The 19,432-nt window shown below is 50.3% G+C and overlaps 1 protein-coding gene across 2 annotated transcripts; it reads right to left on the minus strand.

Annotated features, from left to right (window-relative positions):
- Positions 1-7,076: 7,076 nt before the first annotated feature.
- DDN (dendrin) lies at positions 7,077-19,095 on the minus strand. Of its 2 annotated transcripts, XM_077328508.1 has the most exons (3): positions 19,017-19,095; positions 14,651-14,734; positions 7,077-10,139 (listed from the first exon to the last, which is right to left on the minus strand). In XM_077328508.1, exons 1-3 carry the CDS (start codon positions 19,046-19,048, stop codon positions 8,516-8,518), a joined length of 1,740 nt encoding a protein of 579 aa, XP_077184623.1. In that variant the 5' UTR covers positions 19,049-19,095; the 3' UTR covers positions 7,077-8,515. The 2 variants fall into 2 exon arrangements, with proteins under 2 accessions (XP_077184623.1, XP_077184622.1); XM_077328507.1 differs by lacking the exon at positions 19,017-19,095 and having other exon boundaries at positions 14,651-15,207.
- Positions 19,096-19,432: the final 337 nt, after the last annotated feature.

Raw genomic sequence — 19,432 nt, forward strand, 5'->3', positions numbered from 1 at the left:
TCAGGAGGTCATTTTCAGAGCAGGGAGCTAGTGGCGGAGGCTTGGGATGAAACTCAAGGAAAAACACCCAATTCCTACAAATGCTTCACTGCTCCAGCTGCTGCATTCTTCCCAGCGATGCCAAATCTCTGCAAAAGCAGAATTTTGTTTAGAGTTCTTAACGGCAAAAAGAAACCTTCATTTCATACATTACAAGAATGGAATGTTCATACAAAACAATGAAAATGTCGCATGTGCAGTGGGTTCAATCCAGCCAGGTTTCTTATTCAACTTTGCTCAGCTCCCTTCCTGACTACATCCCTGTCCCACATGGCTTCTGTGCACTCAGGCCCAATCATCCCATGGACCAGTGGTAGTGTATCTGCTTGGTATGCTGAAGGCCCCTAGTTCAGTCCCTGGTATCTCCACTTAGTTGTAGGTGAGGAAGAAGACCTCTACCTGAGACCGCTACCGCTCTAGTAGGCAGTATGATCTGGCAGGTCCAGTGGTCTGACTGAATAGGCAGTTTCCTATAGGGACATCCCCAGCATAGCCTTTGGGATGGGTAAAGTTACTAATAGGCTTGGAGAAAAATGTCCTGTCCCTTTAACAGAGGATCTGTTGTGAAGAAATGAGCAACTGGAGTTGGAGATAATGTAGAATAAAACCCTGCATGGATTTCTTTTCCTTTGTTTTATGGTATCACAACATGGATCGTGTTTTGGAGCTTGTCAGGTGGCAGCTCCAGGTGTGGGACCCTCCAGACTGATTGCGGAGGCTGCAGCAGGGGAGGGAATCCCTCTCTTATGTGACCCAAAGTAATTTCTGCTGGTACATTTCTGGCTCCAAGCCAAGTTAGTGAAGGTGTTCAGAACTCTGAAAGCATTGCCAAGTCCCTATTCTAAAAGCATCGTGCAATTGTGTGAATGAGGACAGTAAAACAAGAGTCCCAGCTGCTCTTGATCATTTAATATTCCATTCTTATGCCGTTGAGCATCTAATAAAACAGAAGGGGCAAGCCAGTGAAATTTCCATTCTGAGCAGCCTACATGACACATTTGCAAGCAAAGTAGCAGAATTTCCCCTTGCTGAGATGCCACAGTAGAACCTTTATTTTTTACAATGGGGACCAGAATGGCAGGCATGTACACCTCTGCTTGCAACATTATATGCGGCTTGGATTAAAGCTTTTCTTTTTTTTTCATTTCAGATTGGTGTTTGAGTTTTAAATGGGAATGTCGAGTTTGAAAGAGAGGTGAAGTTCAACTTCACTCATGCTTTGCAGTGAAGACTTTAAAGGGTCATCATGACATGCATTTCAGGGCATCTCATGTGGGTATTAAATTCTGCATACATTAAAAACATTCATGCTTTTTGCAGAGTGACGCCTGACCAAAAGAATAAGAATTTCCCTCCCCAAAGTAATCTCAGTGCTATTTATCAGGATTTCTGACAAATCACTCTTTGTTTTCTTTATCAATCTCAAAAGATTACTCAGTTGAATTTAGTGGCAGGATCGAAGATCTAAGATCCAAAAATGTGACTGCCGACTTTCAAGTTCTTCCAGTCCCTTCAGTACAAAGCAAGTTATATGCACCCATGGCCCCCTACATGAATCTATCAGAATTTGTTTATTTATTTTTTACATTTATATGCCACCATTCCCAGCACAGCTGGCTCACAGAAGTTCACAACAAAATCAGTATACAAATTTAAAACCATAACAATTAAAATTGCCCTCATACTACCCATACCCCACTCTGGGCCCATGTCACCCTCCCACCACCCACCCAAACCCAGCTGAATGCCCAGAGAGATAGAATACAGCATCCCAGAGGATGGGCTAGATCTTCTTTCCTTGAGTTACTTCAAGGGGTACTTGGGGAGTTCTTCATGTCAGGTAAGCTAGAAGCTGAACTTGCCACTTAAACAAAAGCATCTGTGTTTGAGTCTGCAAGACTTATCAGGAATCAAGATTCCTTATACAAAAGGAGGCGCAGTTACCTTTCCATCAAAAATTAGGACACTTCATCCCCACCTACCCACCCCGCCCCCTGCCAATGCTATAAGGCCTATATGTGGATGCTCATGTTCAAACCATCTCTTCTCCTTTCAAAGTGTTTGCCAATGAACAAGACAATAAATGGTGGACATTCTGCATCTCATTACAGTACTTTGCCAAGAAACAAGTGCTGTCAGCACTACTATGGAGACTGAAAGAAGCTAGGTTGCCAACTAATTAGGAAATGGAGAGGTCCATTCTTGTGCATTTTAGGAGTCAGTGTGGTGTAATGGTTAGAGTGCTGGATTAGAACCTGGAAGCACCAGGTTCAGTTCCCTGCTCAATACTTTCTGGATAACCTTTGTTCAATTATCTGCTCTCATCCTAACAAACTTGGCAGGGTTAAAAGGAGAGAAAGAGAAGAAAAGTCAGTCCAAGCCAAAGAGTAGAATAAAAAGGTAAAGGTATCCTCTGTGCAAGCACCATGTCTGACCCTTGGGGTGACGCCCTCTAGCGTTTTCATGGCAGACTCAATACGGGGTGGTTTGCCAGTGTCTTCCCCAGTCATTACCGTTTAACCCCCAGCAAGCTGGGTACTCATTTTACCGACCTCGGAAGGATGGAAGGCTGAGTCAACCTTGAGCCAGCTGCTGGGATTGAACTCCCAGCCTCATGGGCAGAGCTTTCAGACTGCATGTCTGCTGCCTTACCACTCTGCGCCACAAGAGGCTCTCAAAGAGTAGAATAAAATGCGCTAAATATATAAATGTAAGAGTTGCTTGATTAATCTATTACCTTTTTATTCCATTCTTCTTGCTTCCTCTAGGCTTATGTGGATCCCTCCCTCCAACTTTATCCTCGGAACAACCCTGTAAGGTCATTTGGGCTGAGAGAGAGTGCTGGGCTCTAGGTCAGCCTTTCTCAACTTTTTTACCATTGAGAAACCCCTGAAACATTCTTCAGACTTTGAGAAACCCCAGAAGTGGCACAAGCATGCAGAAGATGGTTGGGAAGGATAGCTGTGTACTAACCCATCTGGGGCCCCTCCCCATTCCCTCCAGGCCCATCATTGGCCATTTTGGGAGGGGAGGGGCAGGTTGGCATGACCATATATGGTCATATCACCTGAATGTTGAACAATGTTTTTTTTTTTAAATTAAAAATCAGTTAATGGTGCTTGGGAATCCAAAGTTCAAACTGCAGCTCTGTGGGCCAGCTACAGGTTATGAGAAATGTATGGGTGCTGCTGATCCATGAAGTAACACAGCACTGAAAACGTGTAAAGTGATGCCATCGTGTTTACACTTCTCCACAAGGGACAACCAGTGAAGCAGGGAAAAGACCGAGATGATGTCCTGTCGCATACATTTTTTAAAGGCTGCATTAGCGAAGAGATGTAGCAGGACGCTTGGGTCAATCTCTCCCATAATAGGTCACCAGGGCCCAAAAGAGGAGAATCTGCCTCAGCATTTCCTTCTATTAGCCAAGGAATATTTGCATCTGAATTAAAATTGAAGGAATGCTTCACGTTGACACCCCCAAAAGGAAGAACTACCCCACTCTCAAGAGGTGCCCATCCCTTATATTTCGGTGTCTCTGTTCTGAGCAGTGTAATTGGAGGGTGGCCCAGAATAGGCTGCAGTTTCAGGGATACAGAGCACAGCCTCTTCTGCACGTAGGAACTCCTGACCCATCTCTGTCTTGGTTGACTGGTCCAATCATACTCAGTGCAGAGAAATGGCAGGACTGTCCACCCTCAGCAAAAGCTGAGGTTTAAGAAGAGGCAGAACAGGCAACCATCCCCCTCCCCTCCCCACAGATGCCTTGATTGATTGGTTGGTTTTACCCTGGAAAATTAATATTCCTTTTGGGGCACCCTAGTGCAAGCTTGTCTAGTGGCTTCAGAGCCAGCATTCCTGAATTTCTCTGCATTCCTTGCAGGCCAGGAGTGCTAGGTTTTGTTCCCTCATCGCTGGTGACCAAAGGGTGTCCTGGGTTTACCACCGTGGAGCCTCAGCCTCTGGCTTCTGTGAACTCTCAGACCTCATGTCACTGGGATAATGACAGGGTCGCTGGGAGGGGGAGGCTGAGCTGGTTTTAAATAATGTGCAAATTGGCCCTGCTCTCCATGCGGTTTGTTGCCTTTCCATGGGGGGATCCTTCCTGCTGGGACCCCCAGACAAGCACATGACTCAGCCGTGGTGGCAGTCCCAGATGGGAAGTTGCTCACATCCCCTTGTTGGATGAGTCAGACGGCAGAGTCCCATAACCACCCCCACCCCCACTGCTGGCCTAAAGACATTGTCATACCTGAAGCAAAAAGTGCCAAAGAATTGTTTCCAAGACAAGCAGGGCTGGGAGGCAGGAGAACAGCAACCTCTTCAGGTCTTTGCTGCCCAAACAGTTCCTTCAGGCACAGCTGGAGGCAGGCTGTTATTTCTAGGGGACTCAAAGCACCATTGTGTAAGGGGGTTTACCTTTCACTTGCCCTGCAGGTGTCTCTGGTCTGCAGGTTTTTTCAAGCACTACAAAAGCAACGTTGGATGGGGACGGATCCGGCTGCAACTTTCCCTTTCTGGCCATTCTCCCTTTCAAAATCTCCTGTTGCTTTTTACACTTTGGGGTTGAAATAGGACAACCAACAGGGCCTTAAGAAAAAGGCCCTGCTCTTCTAAGAGACTCAATGTGTGGGGGGCTGAAGTTTCTCATGTCACAGAAGTAAATAACATCACCTGGTACATAATATCCCGCTATTCAAGGGACAGGCATTTTTCTCCTGGTAGCTGGCAACCCTGCACACTGGAAATGACATGTGCCTTCTCTTCCTCCTGCAGGGCACGAGGTCACTTATCAGGGAGGGGCAAAAAGGCAGGAAGATTTTTTTCTTCCCCTAACAGTTTCAGAGCTCTGACAAGCCAGCCTGATCTCATCAGATCTTGAAGCTAAACAGGGCTGGCCCTGGCTTGTATGTGGATGGGAGACCCTAAGGAACACTGGGGTCACAAGATGGAGGCAGGCAATGGCAAACAACCCCTAAGCATCTCTTGCCTTGAACATTCAAAATCCCATGGGGTTGCCATAAGTCAGCTGTGACCTGACAGCATTTTCCACCAACAACACAAAGTCCCACAGGTTCTCAGACAGTGCTGAGTAATTTATGAATGCCAGTCATGTAATACTTTCTATTTGGGACAACCGAGATAACACAAAACAATGCGGAACTCTAAAAGTTAATCAGCTGTTGATGAAGAGCTCTGGAGAATGCAGTTCACGTAAGAGTTTTGGGTTATTTTGATTGGTCCTAACAAAAACGATTACATAGCTTTTCTTTTGGGATTTTGCTTTGGGCCAACTCAGCTCTCTGCAAATGATCTATATTTATGAGGAATTTATCATTTCTGTTGAATTGTCTCAGTTGTGGCCCACGGGACCAGGAAAGTTCCTGCACCTCCTTCTGTGGGGTATCTGGAATTTACACAACTAAAAACAGGATGCTGAATGAAGTAAGTTTGAAATCAGGCTGCTTGCTGCCCCTAGAGTAAAATTAGGGGTCTCTTTAACGGAGACTTAATGGGATGTTTTTATCAGATGATGCTATTTACCAAAGGTTAAGGTGCCATTTCCACACATTAAGGAGCAGGACATTTTCCTCCAGGCCTGCTGGCCACCCGAACTTTAGGGCACCAACTGACCAGAAAAAGCTAGTCGGCCCATTCTGGTGCTATTAACTGCAGCTTGAGAATCCATAGGTGTTTTCAAGGCACAGTTTTCAAGGCACAGAGAACATTAAAAACTGCTAATTCATCCAGTGAGACCAAATGGCATAAACAGCACAGCAGAGGCTGGAAAAAGTTGCTGTCTCTGACCCCATCCCACCCCTTAAGCTTTCGTTTAGATAATATGACAGATGGGTTTTGCTTATCTATACCTCAGTCTTGAACAGGTTTAGCAACCTATTCCTCCCCCCAGGATATGCTGCGAAGCGCAGGCTGGCAGTGGCTTACAGAGAAGTCTCAGCATCCTTCCCAAATCAGTTTCCAAAATTTTGCATGTGTTGACCTGAACAATGGATACAGTGCACCATCTAGTGGCAGATTTTGTCACTGCCCTTGGTTCAGGATGTAAACTGAAATACATGAGATGCTGGATTATGATACACACCTAGCACCAGTGAGTAGGGGAGGTTGCTCTTCTCACCCACTCAGAACTTCCCCCACCAGCAACTTTAAGCCACAGGAAGAGGAAATTGATAATGGAGGACTTTCTGAGGGTACAATCCTCCCTGTAGGAAAGATGCAATAAAATGTGAGCAGCAGACAAACCAGGGTTGTTTAGAGCTGTCATGCATGGAAAGATATGAAGCAGCAGAGGTCATTCTTCAATTGTAGGGGAGCCAGAAATCTTCAGGGCATGGATCTTTGGTGGAGAATGCATCATGAAGGGCATTCTCAGCACCTCTGTTAGTGATGAACCCTTTCAGTGGCAGTTACATATATGAGACTCTGACTTGCCATTTCTCTGGGCTAAAACAGTAGTGCTGTTGTGAGGATAAAGAGGTGGGTTGGGGGAAACTGTGTTGTAAGCCACTTGGGGGCCCCACTGGGGAGAAAGGGGTTTCCAATAAATAAATAAATGTAGTGAACTTGTGCCTGGAAATGCTGCCTGGCTGTAAGAAGGGTCAAGCGTATACCTGCCAACTGCTTCTCCATGGCAGGGGGTTTGGGACTAGATGGCCTATATGGCCCCTTCCAACTCTGTGATTCTCTCCTCCCAATTGCTCCCACCAGAACTTGGCAGTCTGGGCATGGCAGTTGGGTACCCTGCATGCTCCCCCAAAGTGTAGACCAGTCCTTTGATTCATGTGATTCTCCCCTTGTTAGTGGTTGCATTTTGGATAAAACGGTTGTGGCTGAAGCATAAAGGCCACAGACATATATCAGGCAGGGTCTACCGAGGTCTGGATTTACAGGGCATCAAGCCTGGACATGGTGAACTGTCCACAGGTCAACTGCTACAGAAGAGGCAGGGAAAGTCTTTGCAAGATTCGGGGCTGAGTGCATTTTAGATAATCCACCCTTAGATCTCTGACAAATATCTTTTTGTTACTTATAAGACGGATTTTCAAATGGCTTTATTGTATTTATTAATAGAAAGTGGCCCAGCCAGATACTAGCTAGCTGGGGAGGCTCCATAAATAAGGCCAGCATTTTTCTTAGCATACAAATTGATCAAATCTGGCAGAGATACATTTCTCAGGCCACGCAGGGATTTTCCCCCCCTCAGTTGCCCAAGTTTTTGAATAAATGTCCCCATAACATTTATGCAACATGTCTTAAGTACAATGACCTTTCAAAGGACACATTAAAGGCAACAGGTATTCTTAACAAATCAGATGCCATTCCAGTAGTGCACAGAAAACGGGAATTCTCTTTCCACTAACAAATTACAGAGGCAGGGGGAGCCCTTAAAGAAACCCATCAACTTCGCCTATTTGCCCCTCTCTGGTGTAAAAGATAAAGGTAAAGGTATCCCCTGTGCAAGCACCGGGTCATGTCTGACCCTTGGGGTGACACCCTCTAGCGTTTTCATGGCAGACTCAATATGGGGTGGTTTGCCAGTGCCTTCCCCAGTCATTACCGTTTACCCCCCAGCAAGCTGGGTACTCATTTTACCGACCTTGGAAGGATGGAAGGCTGAGTCAACCTTGAGCCAGCTGCTGGGATTGAACTCCCAGCCTCATGGACAGAGCTTCAGACTGCATGTCTGCTGCCTTACCACTCTGTGCCACAAGAGGCTCTTCCCTCTCTGCTGAGCGTTTCCAAAACAGTAGTTAAGGATGGCATTATAGAAGGGATGAGGACCCACCAGTAATTCCAGCACTGATTTTGAACCTTGATTCATTTTCTTTCATGGGATCTGGCATTGCTGAATCTGGGGGGGGGGGAGGTCTGATGCTGACTTAACTGATTTTAGTAGCTTAATGAGATTACATCATCCAGCATCATCCAGCACTGCCGCCACTGAGGCAGACGATCCAGGGAGCATTATCCAGATGATAATGTTGGTGTCCATTTTCTGTGGCTTGGCACTAGCAACTGGCACTCAAAGGTAGACTGCCTCAGAACATGGGGGCTCCATTTTTAGAGATTATGCCGTGCCACTGCAAATATGCAGGCAGGCAGTAGGTTTTGCAGTCTGCTGTACCATAAATAAACGGGAATTCTGTGACACTTCAAAGACTGACACAATTCTATTCCCGCATTAAGCACTGCAGATTACGGTCCATATGAAGCCACCTACGCTTCTCCAGCCTACCAGCGGCTTTGCGGGAATGAAACTCTGTTGGTCTTTACTGTTCTTACGAGAGACTCCCGCTTGACATTTCTTTTTCAACAAGCCTCCCGGCGTCCCTGAGTCCGAGGCCAGACGGAGGGGAGGGCAGTGGCCGGGCGATACCAGGCACTTGGGACTGCCAGGGGGAGGAGGGCAGAGAGGGGCCAGGCGCCTGTGCTGTCCTCTAATCCGCCGTCCTTGCTAGGGCACCGCCTGGCTCGGCTGCAGCCAGCCCCTCTGGGGTCCGTGGCTCAGGGTGGCGGCGTGGGCGTTCCCGGGCACCACGGTGGCATTGGAGCCGATGCTCTCGGAGCTGCTGCTGCTGCTGTAGGCGAGGGCCGCTTCGCTCCATGGGAGGGGCCCCCCCGCAGGCCGGCGCTCCTTCTCCAGCTCCTCATCCGTGTCTGAGTCTGGGGCTGTGTGGCGCCGGATCCTCGACATGGCCGCTCTCAGATCCCGCACATAGGATCTGCCGGGAGGGCTCTGGCCAGCGTCTGCCGCCCGCGCGGCCTGAAGGCGAACCAGCCCCGTCTCGGGCGGCTCCGGCGGGACGCTCTCGGGCGCCGGCCTGGGCCGCGGGGCCTCGGGGCTGCCCTGCGGGGAAGAAGCGGCCCGCTCAGGCCCAGCCGCCCGGCGCCGGGGACTGGCCGGCCCCTCTGGCTCGTGGAAGCCCAGCTCGCTGACGGGGAGGCCCAGGATGCGCGAGGCCCGCTCCTCCAGGGAGCCCGCGGGCGGCGAGGCGGGCGGCGCAGCCTCTGCGGCGGCGGCGGCGGGGCTCGGCTTCGCGCGCGCACGGCCCACGTAGCGCACGCGCTCGGGCCGGGCCGGGGGGATGTAGTGGGTCCGGATCACGACGCACGTGGCGTCGATCACCAGCAGCCCTCCCGCCCGTCGCGCCGCCGCTGCTCCGGCACCCTCGGGCGGGCTCCCGCCGGCCTCCCTGCGCCGGCCGCGGCTCTCTTTCGGCTCGGGGCTGCCGCGGCGCTCGAGGCCGGCGGCGCGGGAGAAGGCCCACCCTGCAGGGAAGGCGTGCGGGGGGCTGGAGCCGTCGGGCGGCGGGCAGGCGGCGGACACCCGCTTGGCGGCCCGCGGGAGGGTGTGGCTTCTGGGCGGGGGGGTCCGCGGCCAGGCAGGTGCCCAGCCGGGGGAGGCCTCCGCCCGCCCGGCCTGCCTCCTCCGCCCGGCCCAGGTCCTGGCTCCCACGAGGCAGCTCCAGCGGCCCGGCGCGGCGACCTGGCCCGGGCCCCCCTTCCTGCCGGCGCTGGGCGTGCGGGGTCCCGCCTGGCGGGCCGGGGGCGCTTCTGCTGGGGCCGCCTTGCCCTGGGCGCCCGCGGCCCTGGACGGCCGGCGCTGGGGCTGGGCGGTGCGGTGCGCAGCCTCGTAGGAGGGGGGCGCGACGTAGGGCGGCGGGCGCGGGCGGTTTTCCTTGCGGGGGGCTTGGCCGGCCCGCAGCCGCATGTGGGCCTCGTAGCTGGGTGGGGAGCGGGCGGGCAGGTCGCCTCGGAGCTTGCCGGCCGCGCCGAGAGGCCCGTGGCTGCCGTCGGGGGCCGCAGCGTCTTCGGAAGGCGGCTTGGCCCTCCAGGGCGGCTCCCTTCTGCAGACCGCGGGGAGGGCGTCGTAGGTCGGGCTGCGTGGACTGCGGGGCTTGGGAGAAGCGGCGGCCCTCTTGCCCTCTTTCCCTGGGAGCCAGGGCCCGTCGTGCCTCAGCGGAGCCCACGGGGCAGGCGGCTGGGCGGCAGGCCAGTTGGTCGAGTCCTGCAGGACGCGCGGGCTGGGGCGGCGCTGGCGAGGAGAGAAATCGGACAGCAGTTGCTTCTCCCAGAGCCTGCAGAGGACAGAGAAGTAGCCGCGCAAAGGGCACAGAAGTGAGCAAGCAACAAACCCCACATGTAAACGCGCCCTATCTCTGCTCCCTTGCTGAGTTTTAATTGTCTCTCTGTGCTGTGCAGTCCCTCTCTGGAAATGGCCAAAGCTGTGCTGCCCACCTGTGCTTTACACGGTGCAGGATGCTTCCTCGGATTAAATTCAACCCGATTTTGTCTCCTCAAGCTTCCTCAGGGCACTTTCCCTGCCTGACAGCCACTAGGAATCGCTGATAGGACACCTCCAGCACCATTAAAAAGGCACCTGATGCACAAGAATTATTTGGTGGCTGCAAACATGTATTGCATAACATTTTTCTTTGACTCTAAGGGAAAGAGTGGCTGAAAGGCTGGGGGATATAATTGGGCCCAACCACCTCCCTCCTGACCAGCAAGCAGCAATCGCTCACTAACATCTTTAACTGAGGAAGACCAACTTAAAAAAAACCCAAGAGGCACTTGTTGCTCCAAACCCCAATTTCCCCTTTCTGATGTCTGCTTGAAGGCGGGGAGGGGGGGGGCTGTGGAGGGATAGAAAAAGAGGAGCTTATAATACCCTGCTCTCTACCTTAAGGAGTCTCAAAGCAGTTTGCAATCACCGTCCTCAAAGTGGCTTACAATTTTCCCCTCCTTTCCCCACAACATTCTGAGAGAACTGTGACAGGCAAAGGCTTCATGTGAAAGAATGGGGAATCAAACCCAGTTCTCCAGATTAGATTCTGCAGTTCTTAACCACTACACCACGCTGGCTCTCATTCTCTCAAAGCCTCTGGTCCTTTGGCCAGAGGTGAGCTAGTGGACGCAATCCTTCCCTGTGAAAACCCCTTATATCCCTGTGTGGTTTCTTGGGGGCCAGCATTTGCTGAGATGTCTATTTCAGCCCTTACAGAAACGTGGTTTTTCAGAATCTCAACAGTGGAGAAGCACAGTCTCCTAGTGCTGACACGTTTCATAGACAAAATATTTGCAGAGAATTGTCATGTTGCTCCTTAATGGGCCTGTTCCAAAGTTCTAGAGCAAAGCTCTGTGCTTACGCCGGTGAACCCAGTAAACTAGGAGGGGATATGTGCTTTAAGGACAGGTACCTGTTTCTTAGAGAAACCTGAGTTGCCACTTCAGACTTTATATTGCCTATGAATTACAATCATAAATGTAGATGCAAATGGGTAGCCATGTTGGTCTGAAGCAGCACAATAAAATCAGAGTCCAGTAGCACCTTTAAGGCCAAGAAAGATTTATTCAAGGCGTGAGCTTTCGAGTACAAGCACTCTTCCACAGATTATAAACTACCATCATGACAGTGGGAATATATAAGCAAAAATTAATCCTGTTAAATTAGTAAACTCACAATATCCAAATACAGCCATATGATAATTCTTTTATTATATGACTAGAAAATAAGCCCGCTGTACTCTAGATACAGTGGGCGCTAGCTGTTTGCCGCCCCCCCCCCCCACGCGGCACGGCCTACCCGTTGCCGGTGGCTGCTGCTCTTCCGGTGGCGGCTGTGCCGCCCCTGCTCACAGTGCCGGCTGTGCTAGCGGCTGCTCCACCTCTGGGGGCGCCGGCAGCAGCGCTGTGGCCACGGCCGCTGTCGGCTGTTCTGGGCCCGGCGCCGCTGGCTCCTGCAGGTGCGGCGGCGCGGCCGGCTGTGCCAACGGCGGCACCGGCTGTGCTGGCTCCGCCGCTGCCGGCTGTGCCAGCTCTCCCGCAGCCGTAGCCGCCGGCTCTCCCGCTGCCTGTGCCGGCTCCGCCGCCTCCGTCAGGAAAGCGAGAGAGGTAATGGCAGTGGGCAGGCGAATGCGCGGAGAGTGGAAGGGGGCGGATCGGGAGGCACGAAGCACCTCCCAATTCGTCAGTCCGGTGGCAAGGGACCAATTGCAAGCTGCGCTGCGCGTTGGTCCCTTGCCGCTGGACTGCAATTGGTCCCTTGCCGCCAGACTGACAATCGAAGGACCCAATCTGCGCCTGCCGATTGGCCCCTTCGATTGTCAGTCTGGGGGAAGGGGCCTATCGGCACCCTTCCTCATCCTGGACAGGGCCCGCCCTCAGGGCCCTTACTGCTTTATTTAATCCACTCCGCTTGGAGCGGTTAAAGATATATCAACAAGAATTATTATATGGCTGTATTTGGATGTTGTGACACAGTTTACTTAATGTAACAGAATTAATTTTTGCTTATATATTCCCACTGTCATGATGGTCAGTTCTTAGTCTGCGGAAGAGTGCTTGCCCTCGAAAGCTCACGCCTTGAATAAATCTTTGTTGGTCTTAAAGGTGCCACTGGACTCTGATTTTAATCATAAATGTGTCCACACAAACACTTCTGCTATATAAAGTGCTAATCCTAAAGGGCCTTTCGGCATCACCCTATTGGAACAGAGGCACAATACTATTTAGCATTTTTTTAAGCCTTCGAAATGTTTCACATACATTTTCTCAGAGATCTTCCAAACAAGGAAACCCAATGCAATTAGTCTAGTGTTGTGGATTTCAGGAAGGTGGTGCTGAGGCTGAGAGAACAGCGTGAGAGGTGATTTGTGGCTGAGGTGTAATTTGAGCCAGGGCTGGCCAAGGGCTCCGTCTGAGCTTTCCTGCTGCCAGAACTCCCGGCTGAGTCCTGAGCCATCCTCCTTACCCCGCCACGATGCTTACTGATCATGACTCATTGGCCACCAGTTCTTTTAGGGTGGTCTCTCACACGCAATTGCCAAACCTAATTCCCTCCCTTTCCCCCCTACATAATTTCCTGCCTACCCCAGTTCTGCCAGAATGGCTGACTGTTCACCGGAGGCCCTCCACTCTCATAGTCACTGGCTCTTCAAGATGATTTTGTTATGTTTTCAGCCCACCCTTCCTTCAAGGGCCTTAGAGTGGCAGACATCATTCTTCCTGGCTCCATTTTATCCTCATATCATCGTCCCAGTGGAGTAGGTGAGACTGAGAGGACAGAGCTGGTCCACCCAGCAAGCTTCCATGACAGGGTGAGGATTTGAACCCATGTCCTGCAGCCACTGCACAGGCCTGAGGGTACTTGAGTGGTGATGACGAAGAACCACTTTGGAAGTGGAAGGAAGGGGAGGGATCTGGAGGACTGGACAAGAGAGGTGCTGAAACTGAAGCACTTGTTAGCTGGTGAGTCTTGGTTAATGAACATCACAGGTGGGCTTAAAACGAGACCCTTGCCGGGTAGGATGCTTCTATAGCAATTCCTTTGAGTGCACTAATCGAATGTATTGTTCTCACCAAGTCAAACCTAAGCAAGTAGGTTCAAGTTTCCCAAAGAGCTCTAGCAAGCCATTCAAACCTGGATCGCCCACGTGCAAACCAAAGTAACCTTTGAACCCAGTCCCAGGGCTCACCTGTAGAGCATGCGCACTTACAGTTTATTTTTCCAATTACATATCATCCTGTTGGCCCTTCATTTTAGTCTCACCAGAACCCTGTGAGACAGAGAGGTCTGCCCCAGGATCAATCCATGAGTGTTACAGTGAGCAGAGTTTGGATCGTATGTTCTCCCAGTCTGACCCTAGCTCTATAATGGTTATACCCCACAGAGAGAACATTTTACCTTGGCCAGAGAGCCAGCTCATTGTGGTGGTGAAGTGTGGTGTTCTCTAATATGGAAATCTGTGTTTGATTCCCCACCCCTCCACATGCAGGCATCTGGGTGACCTTGGGCTAGTCACAGTCCTGTAAGAACTGTTCTCCCACACCAGTTCTGTCAAAGCTCTCTCAGCCTCACCTAACTTAAAAGGTGTCTATGTAGGGGATTGTAAGGGAAGGTGATTGTAAGCTGCTTTGAGACTTGGGAAGTGAAAAGTGGGGTATAAAAACCAACTCTTCTTATTCTTCATCCTGCCACCTTACCCAGCCTCTCTCCCCAGCCCCCATGGCTTCTAAGGAATCTAAGCAGCTCTTAACAGTCTCGGTACATCTTTGAGCTGCTACATCTCATGTTTTAGAAACTGAGCTGTTTCCCCCAACATATCTTGGGAATCTTCCTGTTACAAGGCAAGTATAGTGTTGCCCTAAAAAGCAGGAGCTAGGAGCCAACAAGGCCCCAGTTTGAGTCTCGGCATAGCAGTGTGCCTCAACCTTCCCAATCTGTAACGAGGATAATGAAACAGGCCTCCCTTTCATGACTATTTGTAAGGATGACTTTGGATAGCAGACATCAAACTTTTAAAGCGATTAAAGAAAGCACAATGCAAATCACTAAGAACTATTAGTCACCTATCCCCCTATTATCTAGCCTCTACAACAAACCCAAGTTCCTGCCCCCTCCAGTAAAATACCCCCTCTCCTCCAAGCTTTGAATTCCACCCAGTGCCCCACTGAGGCACCCCAGTTTCACTCCCCTCCCCCCCCCCCCAGCCACCTCTGCTGGTTCATCAGAGCCAGGATTAGATCTCTGCCTGAATAGCTCCCCTGCTGTCCAAGCCAAATCCCTTCCAAAGAGTCCTGGACTCACGTGTACTGCCCAGCGACCCTGTGGTACATCCAGGGGGCACTGCAGTCCTTTCCAGTCCACGGCCCTGCTTCCATGGTACTCCGGCTGGAACAAGAGACTGTGTTAAATTCGACAAAGAGTAGGTTTGTTCTTTCACAGACGCGGAACCTGCCGCCATCTCCCGGCTTCAGCCCCGGGCATTCAAACATCGTCCTGGTTGCCGGGATGCCTGGCAGCCACTAGAGCCTGAGGCAGCACTGGCTGAGAGAGACTGGGTGTGCATCACACCCACACGCCACATGCAACACGACAGGCAAGTTCCTGAAGCAGGTGGAGGAGTGGGGGTGGCCGGCAGTACAACTCGGGATGGGAAGGGACATTGCGTAAGCAGGGAACCCCAGGACGGGGTCAGAAAGCCGGGGGAAGAGGCAAAGCCACGTGGACCTTCACACACACACGTGCAGAAACGCAAAAGCACATCAGGCAAGCAAGTACGCCCACTGACAAATCTCTCACATTGCTACACAGTGTGCTGCACATAGAGACCGGACACGGCACCTCCTGCCACCACAAGAATGCTGCAAGAATGGTTGCACAGCAGCAGAGAGACAGGATGCAACACAGGACAAAGGCATGGATCCTGCTGACAAATGCTGTATGTTCTGTCAGCATCTCTCACACAGAACACGTATGGCTTCATGCCCCGCTCAGCATTTATAGGGCTTTATCCCCGCCCCTCCATGTCAGGCACAAGATGGCCCTGTGGCTCCAACAAGAAGGGGCAGAAGTCAGGAGCGCCGCTCTTTGGTTATTCTTGTGCCTGTTCTATTTAATTAGTTTGTAGGGGAGCGGGAGGGGACAGGTGACCCCCTCCATATTCCCTGTGTCTAGCTGTGTGTACTACAGGGACAGCCAGATGTTTAAAAGTTTTCCTTAACACACTTTTCCACAGGTATTCAGCCAACCTGCCTCAGTCACAATAGTCTTCTGCTAACTTTTGTACAGCCCCACTTCCCCCCACAACATAGAATAATCATAGAATAATAGAATTGAAAGGGACCTCATGGGTCATCCAGCCCTTGTTCCCATTGATGTCCTGCTGGCAGGCCTATCCCTAGCATGGCTAGGCCCTCCTCAGGTAGAAGATTTTGGAGGGCAGCCGATTGTTTCGTTTGTTGCATCTTGGATTTTCTGGCTCAAGCACCAAAATGGGAGATCCATGTAGTTCAGCCTTTAAAAACTGCAAGGGAAGGGAAGGGCTATTGAGACTGTGGAACAAGCTTTTTGAAACTCTTCTCCTTGTGCTGTTTCCTCTGTCACACTGCCCCTATACTATTACCATGGATAGGTTAGAAGTAGGGGGATGGGGGTGGGGTTGTCAGATCCAGGTCCTCAACAGGGGGTGGAGCCTGGGGAGGATACAGTACAATGCCGTAGAGTCACCCTTTAAAGAATCCATCTGGAGGTGAGCTGTAATTCCAGGGGGTCCCTAGGCCCACCTGGGGGCTGGCATCCCTAGATAAAAGACAAAGAGAGATTGCCTATATTTTCACTCCTGTCTGGGTTAATGGTAGCCCAGGGTGGTGATTTTTATTGGGGGAATGGTAGGGGCGAGGTACTTCCCCCTTCCCCAGAATCACAGCTGTCAGTCAACCCCAGGTCTGCTTTTCACACACCTTGAGAGATCTGACCTCGGGTGCCCTTCACAGCACCAACCTTAACCGCCACCACCCCATACTCATAGAATAATGGAGTTGGAAGGGACCTCCTGGGTCATCTAGTCCAACCCCTGCACTATGCAGGACACTCACAACCCTATCGCTCATCCACTGTGCTCTCCAAGCTTCCCAAAGGGCAATCCTTGTATGGGGGTTCTTGGTCAATTGCTGTCCCTGTTTAGACTGTGGGGAAAATATTTTGTTAAAAACTGGAAGTACATGCTTTTGTTTCCTCCAGTAACCGTGCATGTAGATAGATATGCATGACTGTTAAGGCACCCCAGAGTGGTGATAACATAAGACAACGATTTCTTTTTCTCTTGTACCTGTAACCTCATTTTCAAATTGGTATACGACAGACTTATTTCAGAGTAAATGGAAACCGTGTGCATGAGAGAGAAAGAGAGAGAAGTAGAGCATTCAAGCAGCAGTCCTCGAGACTAGGATTTTGAGCAGACAAGAATGTCTCTTGTTTCATCTGCAGATTGTTGAAGGGCATGTTTACTCCCCCACCCTGCCGTGTTCAAGCTTAATCTCAGAAAAATGCATTCGCCCCTCAACCCCAGGTAAATGCAAGCTCCCCCCCCCTTTCCCAGCAAAGGAGAGAGTTCAGCACAAACTCCCACGCCAGCTCCAAGTGAAACCTAGCAACTGAGCACCAGCATGGCAACTGCATTGGCAACGGATGGCAACGATGGGGGTGGTTAGCAGAGCTGCCAGAGACACAACCCCGTTTATTATTGTGGGGTGGGGGATGAGATTTCACCACTGCTGTCCACCCAGAGTCAAAGCTGGCTTCCAAAGGAAAGTTACAAATCTTAGATTCCTTTAGTGTGAAAGGGCTTAACAAAAAGCCATGTTGTTTATCTTCGCAGGGTGATATGGGCTGTTACTGTTCCTATTTGACAGATGGGGACTGTCTTCTTTACTGACCCTGCTCCTGTCTCTTTGAAAGAACCCTCCTGCTCAGAAAGTTGGCTGGCAAAGCTTTGCATGGCACAGGGAACAGTTTGCCCACTTTTATTAATTCATTAAGACACATATCCCAGGCTTTCTTTGTGGGTCAAGGCAGCTTACCATAATAGTCATTTTCAGTAGAAGCTTCAATAAAATGGCAAACCCCAGTCCTCTCCCACCTCAAAAATGCCTGTGGTCCATGAAATATATGAAAGTGCTATAGCTGAGCTAATTTTTAATTATGCCTTGAAATATATCATACATAATAACCACATAATTCATAACACAATCTCAAACAGTTAAATATTTCAATTTTCACTGATCCCAATGGCTTCCTTTTGTTCCAAAATGTAATGAAAGCGGACCAAACTTGACTGAACTTATTTTGTGAATGGATGACTCCTTCCCAGAACTTTCTGTATGCAGAGATTTCCCCCATCAGCACAATGTACTATAATTCCTCAACCATTTCTCAGATATAGATGCTTTTTCCTTTTTTGCACTAGCAACATTCTAGTGGCTGTAAACAAATTTGCTATTAACTATCTGTTGTTAGATGGAACTGCTGGTGTCAGATTTGCATTTATTTTTGTCACAGGATATATGCCATACTCCAAAAATAGTTTCCAGAATCATAGATTTGGAAGGGGCCATACAGGCCATCTAGTCCAACCCCCTGCTCAATGCAGGATCAGCCCTAAGCATCCTAAAGCATCCAAGAAAAGTATGTATCCAACCTTTGCTTGAAGACTGCCAGTGAGGGGGAGCTCACCACCTCCTTAGGCAGCCTATTCCACTGCTGAACTACTCTGACTGTGAAAATTTTTTTCCTGATAATTAGCCTATATCGTTGTACTTGTAGTTTAAACACATTACTGCGTGTCCTTTCCTCTGCAGCCAACGGAAACAGCATCCTGCCCTCCTCCAAGTGACAACCTTTCAAATAGTTAAAGAGGGCTATCATGTCCCCTCTCAGCCTCCTTTTTTCCAGGCTGAACATTCCCAAGTCCCTCAACCTATCTTCATAGGGTTTGGTCCCTTGTTAATGTATATGCTACCATAATTTCCAAGAACAAGTTCCAAAACACTTATTGTGCTGACCAACAGCTATATACAGGTTCAATATTCGGTATAAGTTTAATTTTATACATCCATAGGCTGATTGTACTGAGCATCATTTGAGGAATTGGGGAAAGGGTGTGGGAAAGTTTAGCCCCTTACCCCTAAAGCCCAAGCATTTAGCAGACAAGCTATGCTGACTGTTCTTCTAAACCGCTGATGATTTGCAGTCAGAGTCCAGCCCTAAGTAACTATAATGCAGGGGATAGAGAATGAATATGTGAAGCTGCCTCCAGACCCTGGGGCTATCAAAGCCAGCAGGGTCTACTCTAGTGAGACTGGCAGCCACTCCCCCAGGGTCTCAGGCTGAGGCCGTAAACTTTAAACTTTCCTGCACAGAAAGTGCTGAGCCATGGCCCCTTCCCACGTACAGTATTTTGCCACCTGCAGCACCCTTTTGCTTGAACAGAACACACTCAGGAAGGTAAGCCATGAATTCAGCTTTAACCCCAATTCTTCAGAATGACAGTGGTCAGGATTGGTGCAGCCCCTTCCTTGGAGACACGAATGCTGAGAGCTGTCTTGCTGCTCAGTCCTGACCTTGAGCATCCCTTCCAGTCAAAGTAAGCTGCCCAGAGGCTCCAGGGACCTACCTGCTGGTACAGGAGCATCCGTTGGGTTCCATCTCGAGTTTGGAGATGGAGCATTTAAAGCCAGAGGAGTTCTAAGCAGTGAGTGGGTGTTGCTGGACCATCTCCTCCATGTCTGACTCCCACCCTCCCTGGAATGTGCTGCCTCAACAAGAGGGGTGGGGAGCAGAGCTAGGGCACAGCTAGGAAGATAAGCAAAGGATAGAATCCGTGGGTCGGATGCAAGCGTTTCGGGAGCCAAATTCAGTCCTGGCTTGGTCACTCTCATCACTAACCCGGCAAGGACTGTCAATCTCCAGTCTCCACCACCTTCTCAGTCAAGTCTCTTACAAAGTAGTCCTTACTAGCAAATGCTGGCAGGGGCTCATGGGAATTGTAGTCCATTAACATCTAGAGGACCACAAGTTGACTACCCCTGC

Source organism: Paroedura picta, chromosome 3 (genome assembly GCF_049243985.1).
Source record: "Paroedura picta isolate Pp20150507F chromosome 3, Ppicta_v3.0, whole genome shotgun sequence".
NCBI classification, from domain to species: Eukaryota; Metazoa; Chordata; class Lepidosauria; order Squamata; family Gekkonidae; genus Paroedura; species Paroedura picta.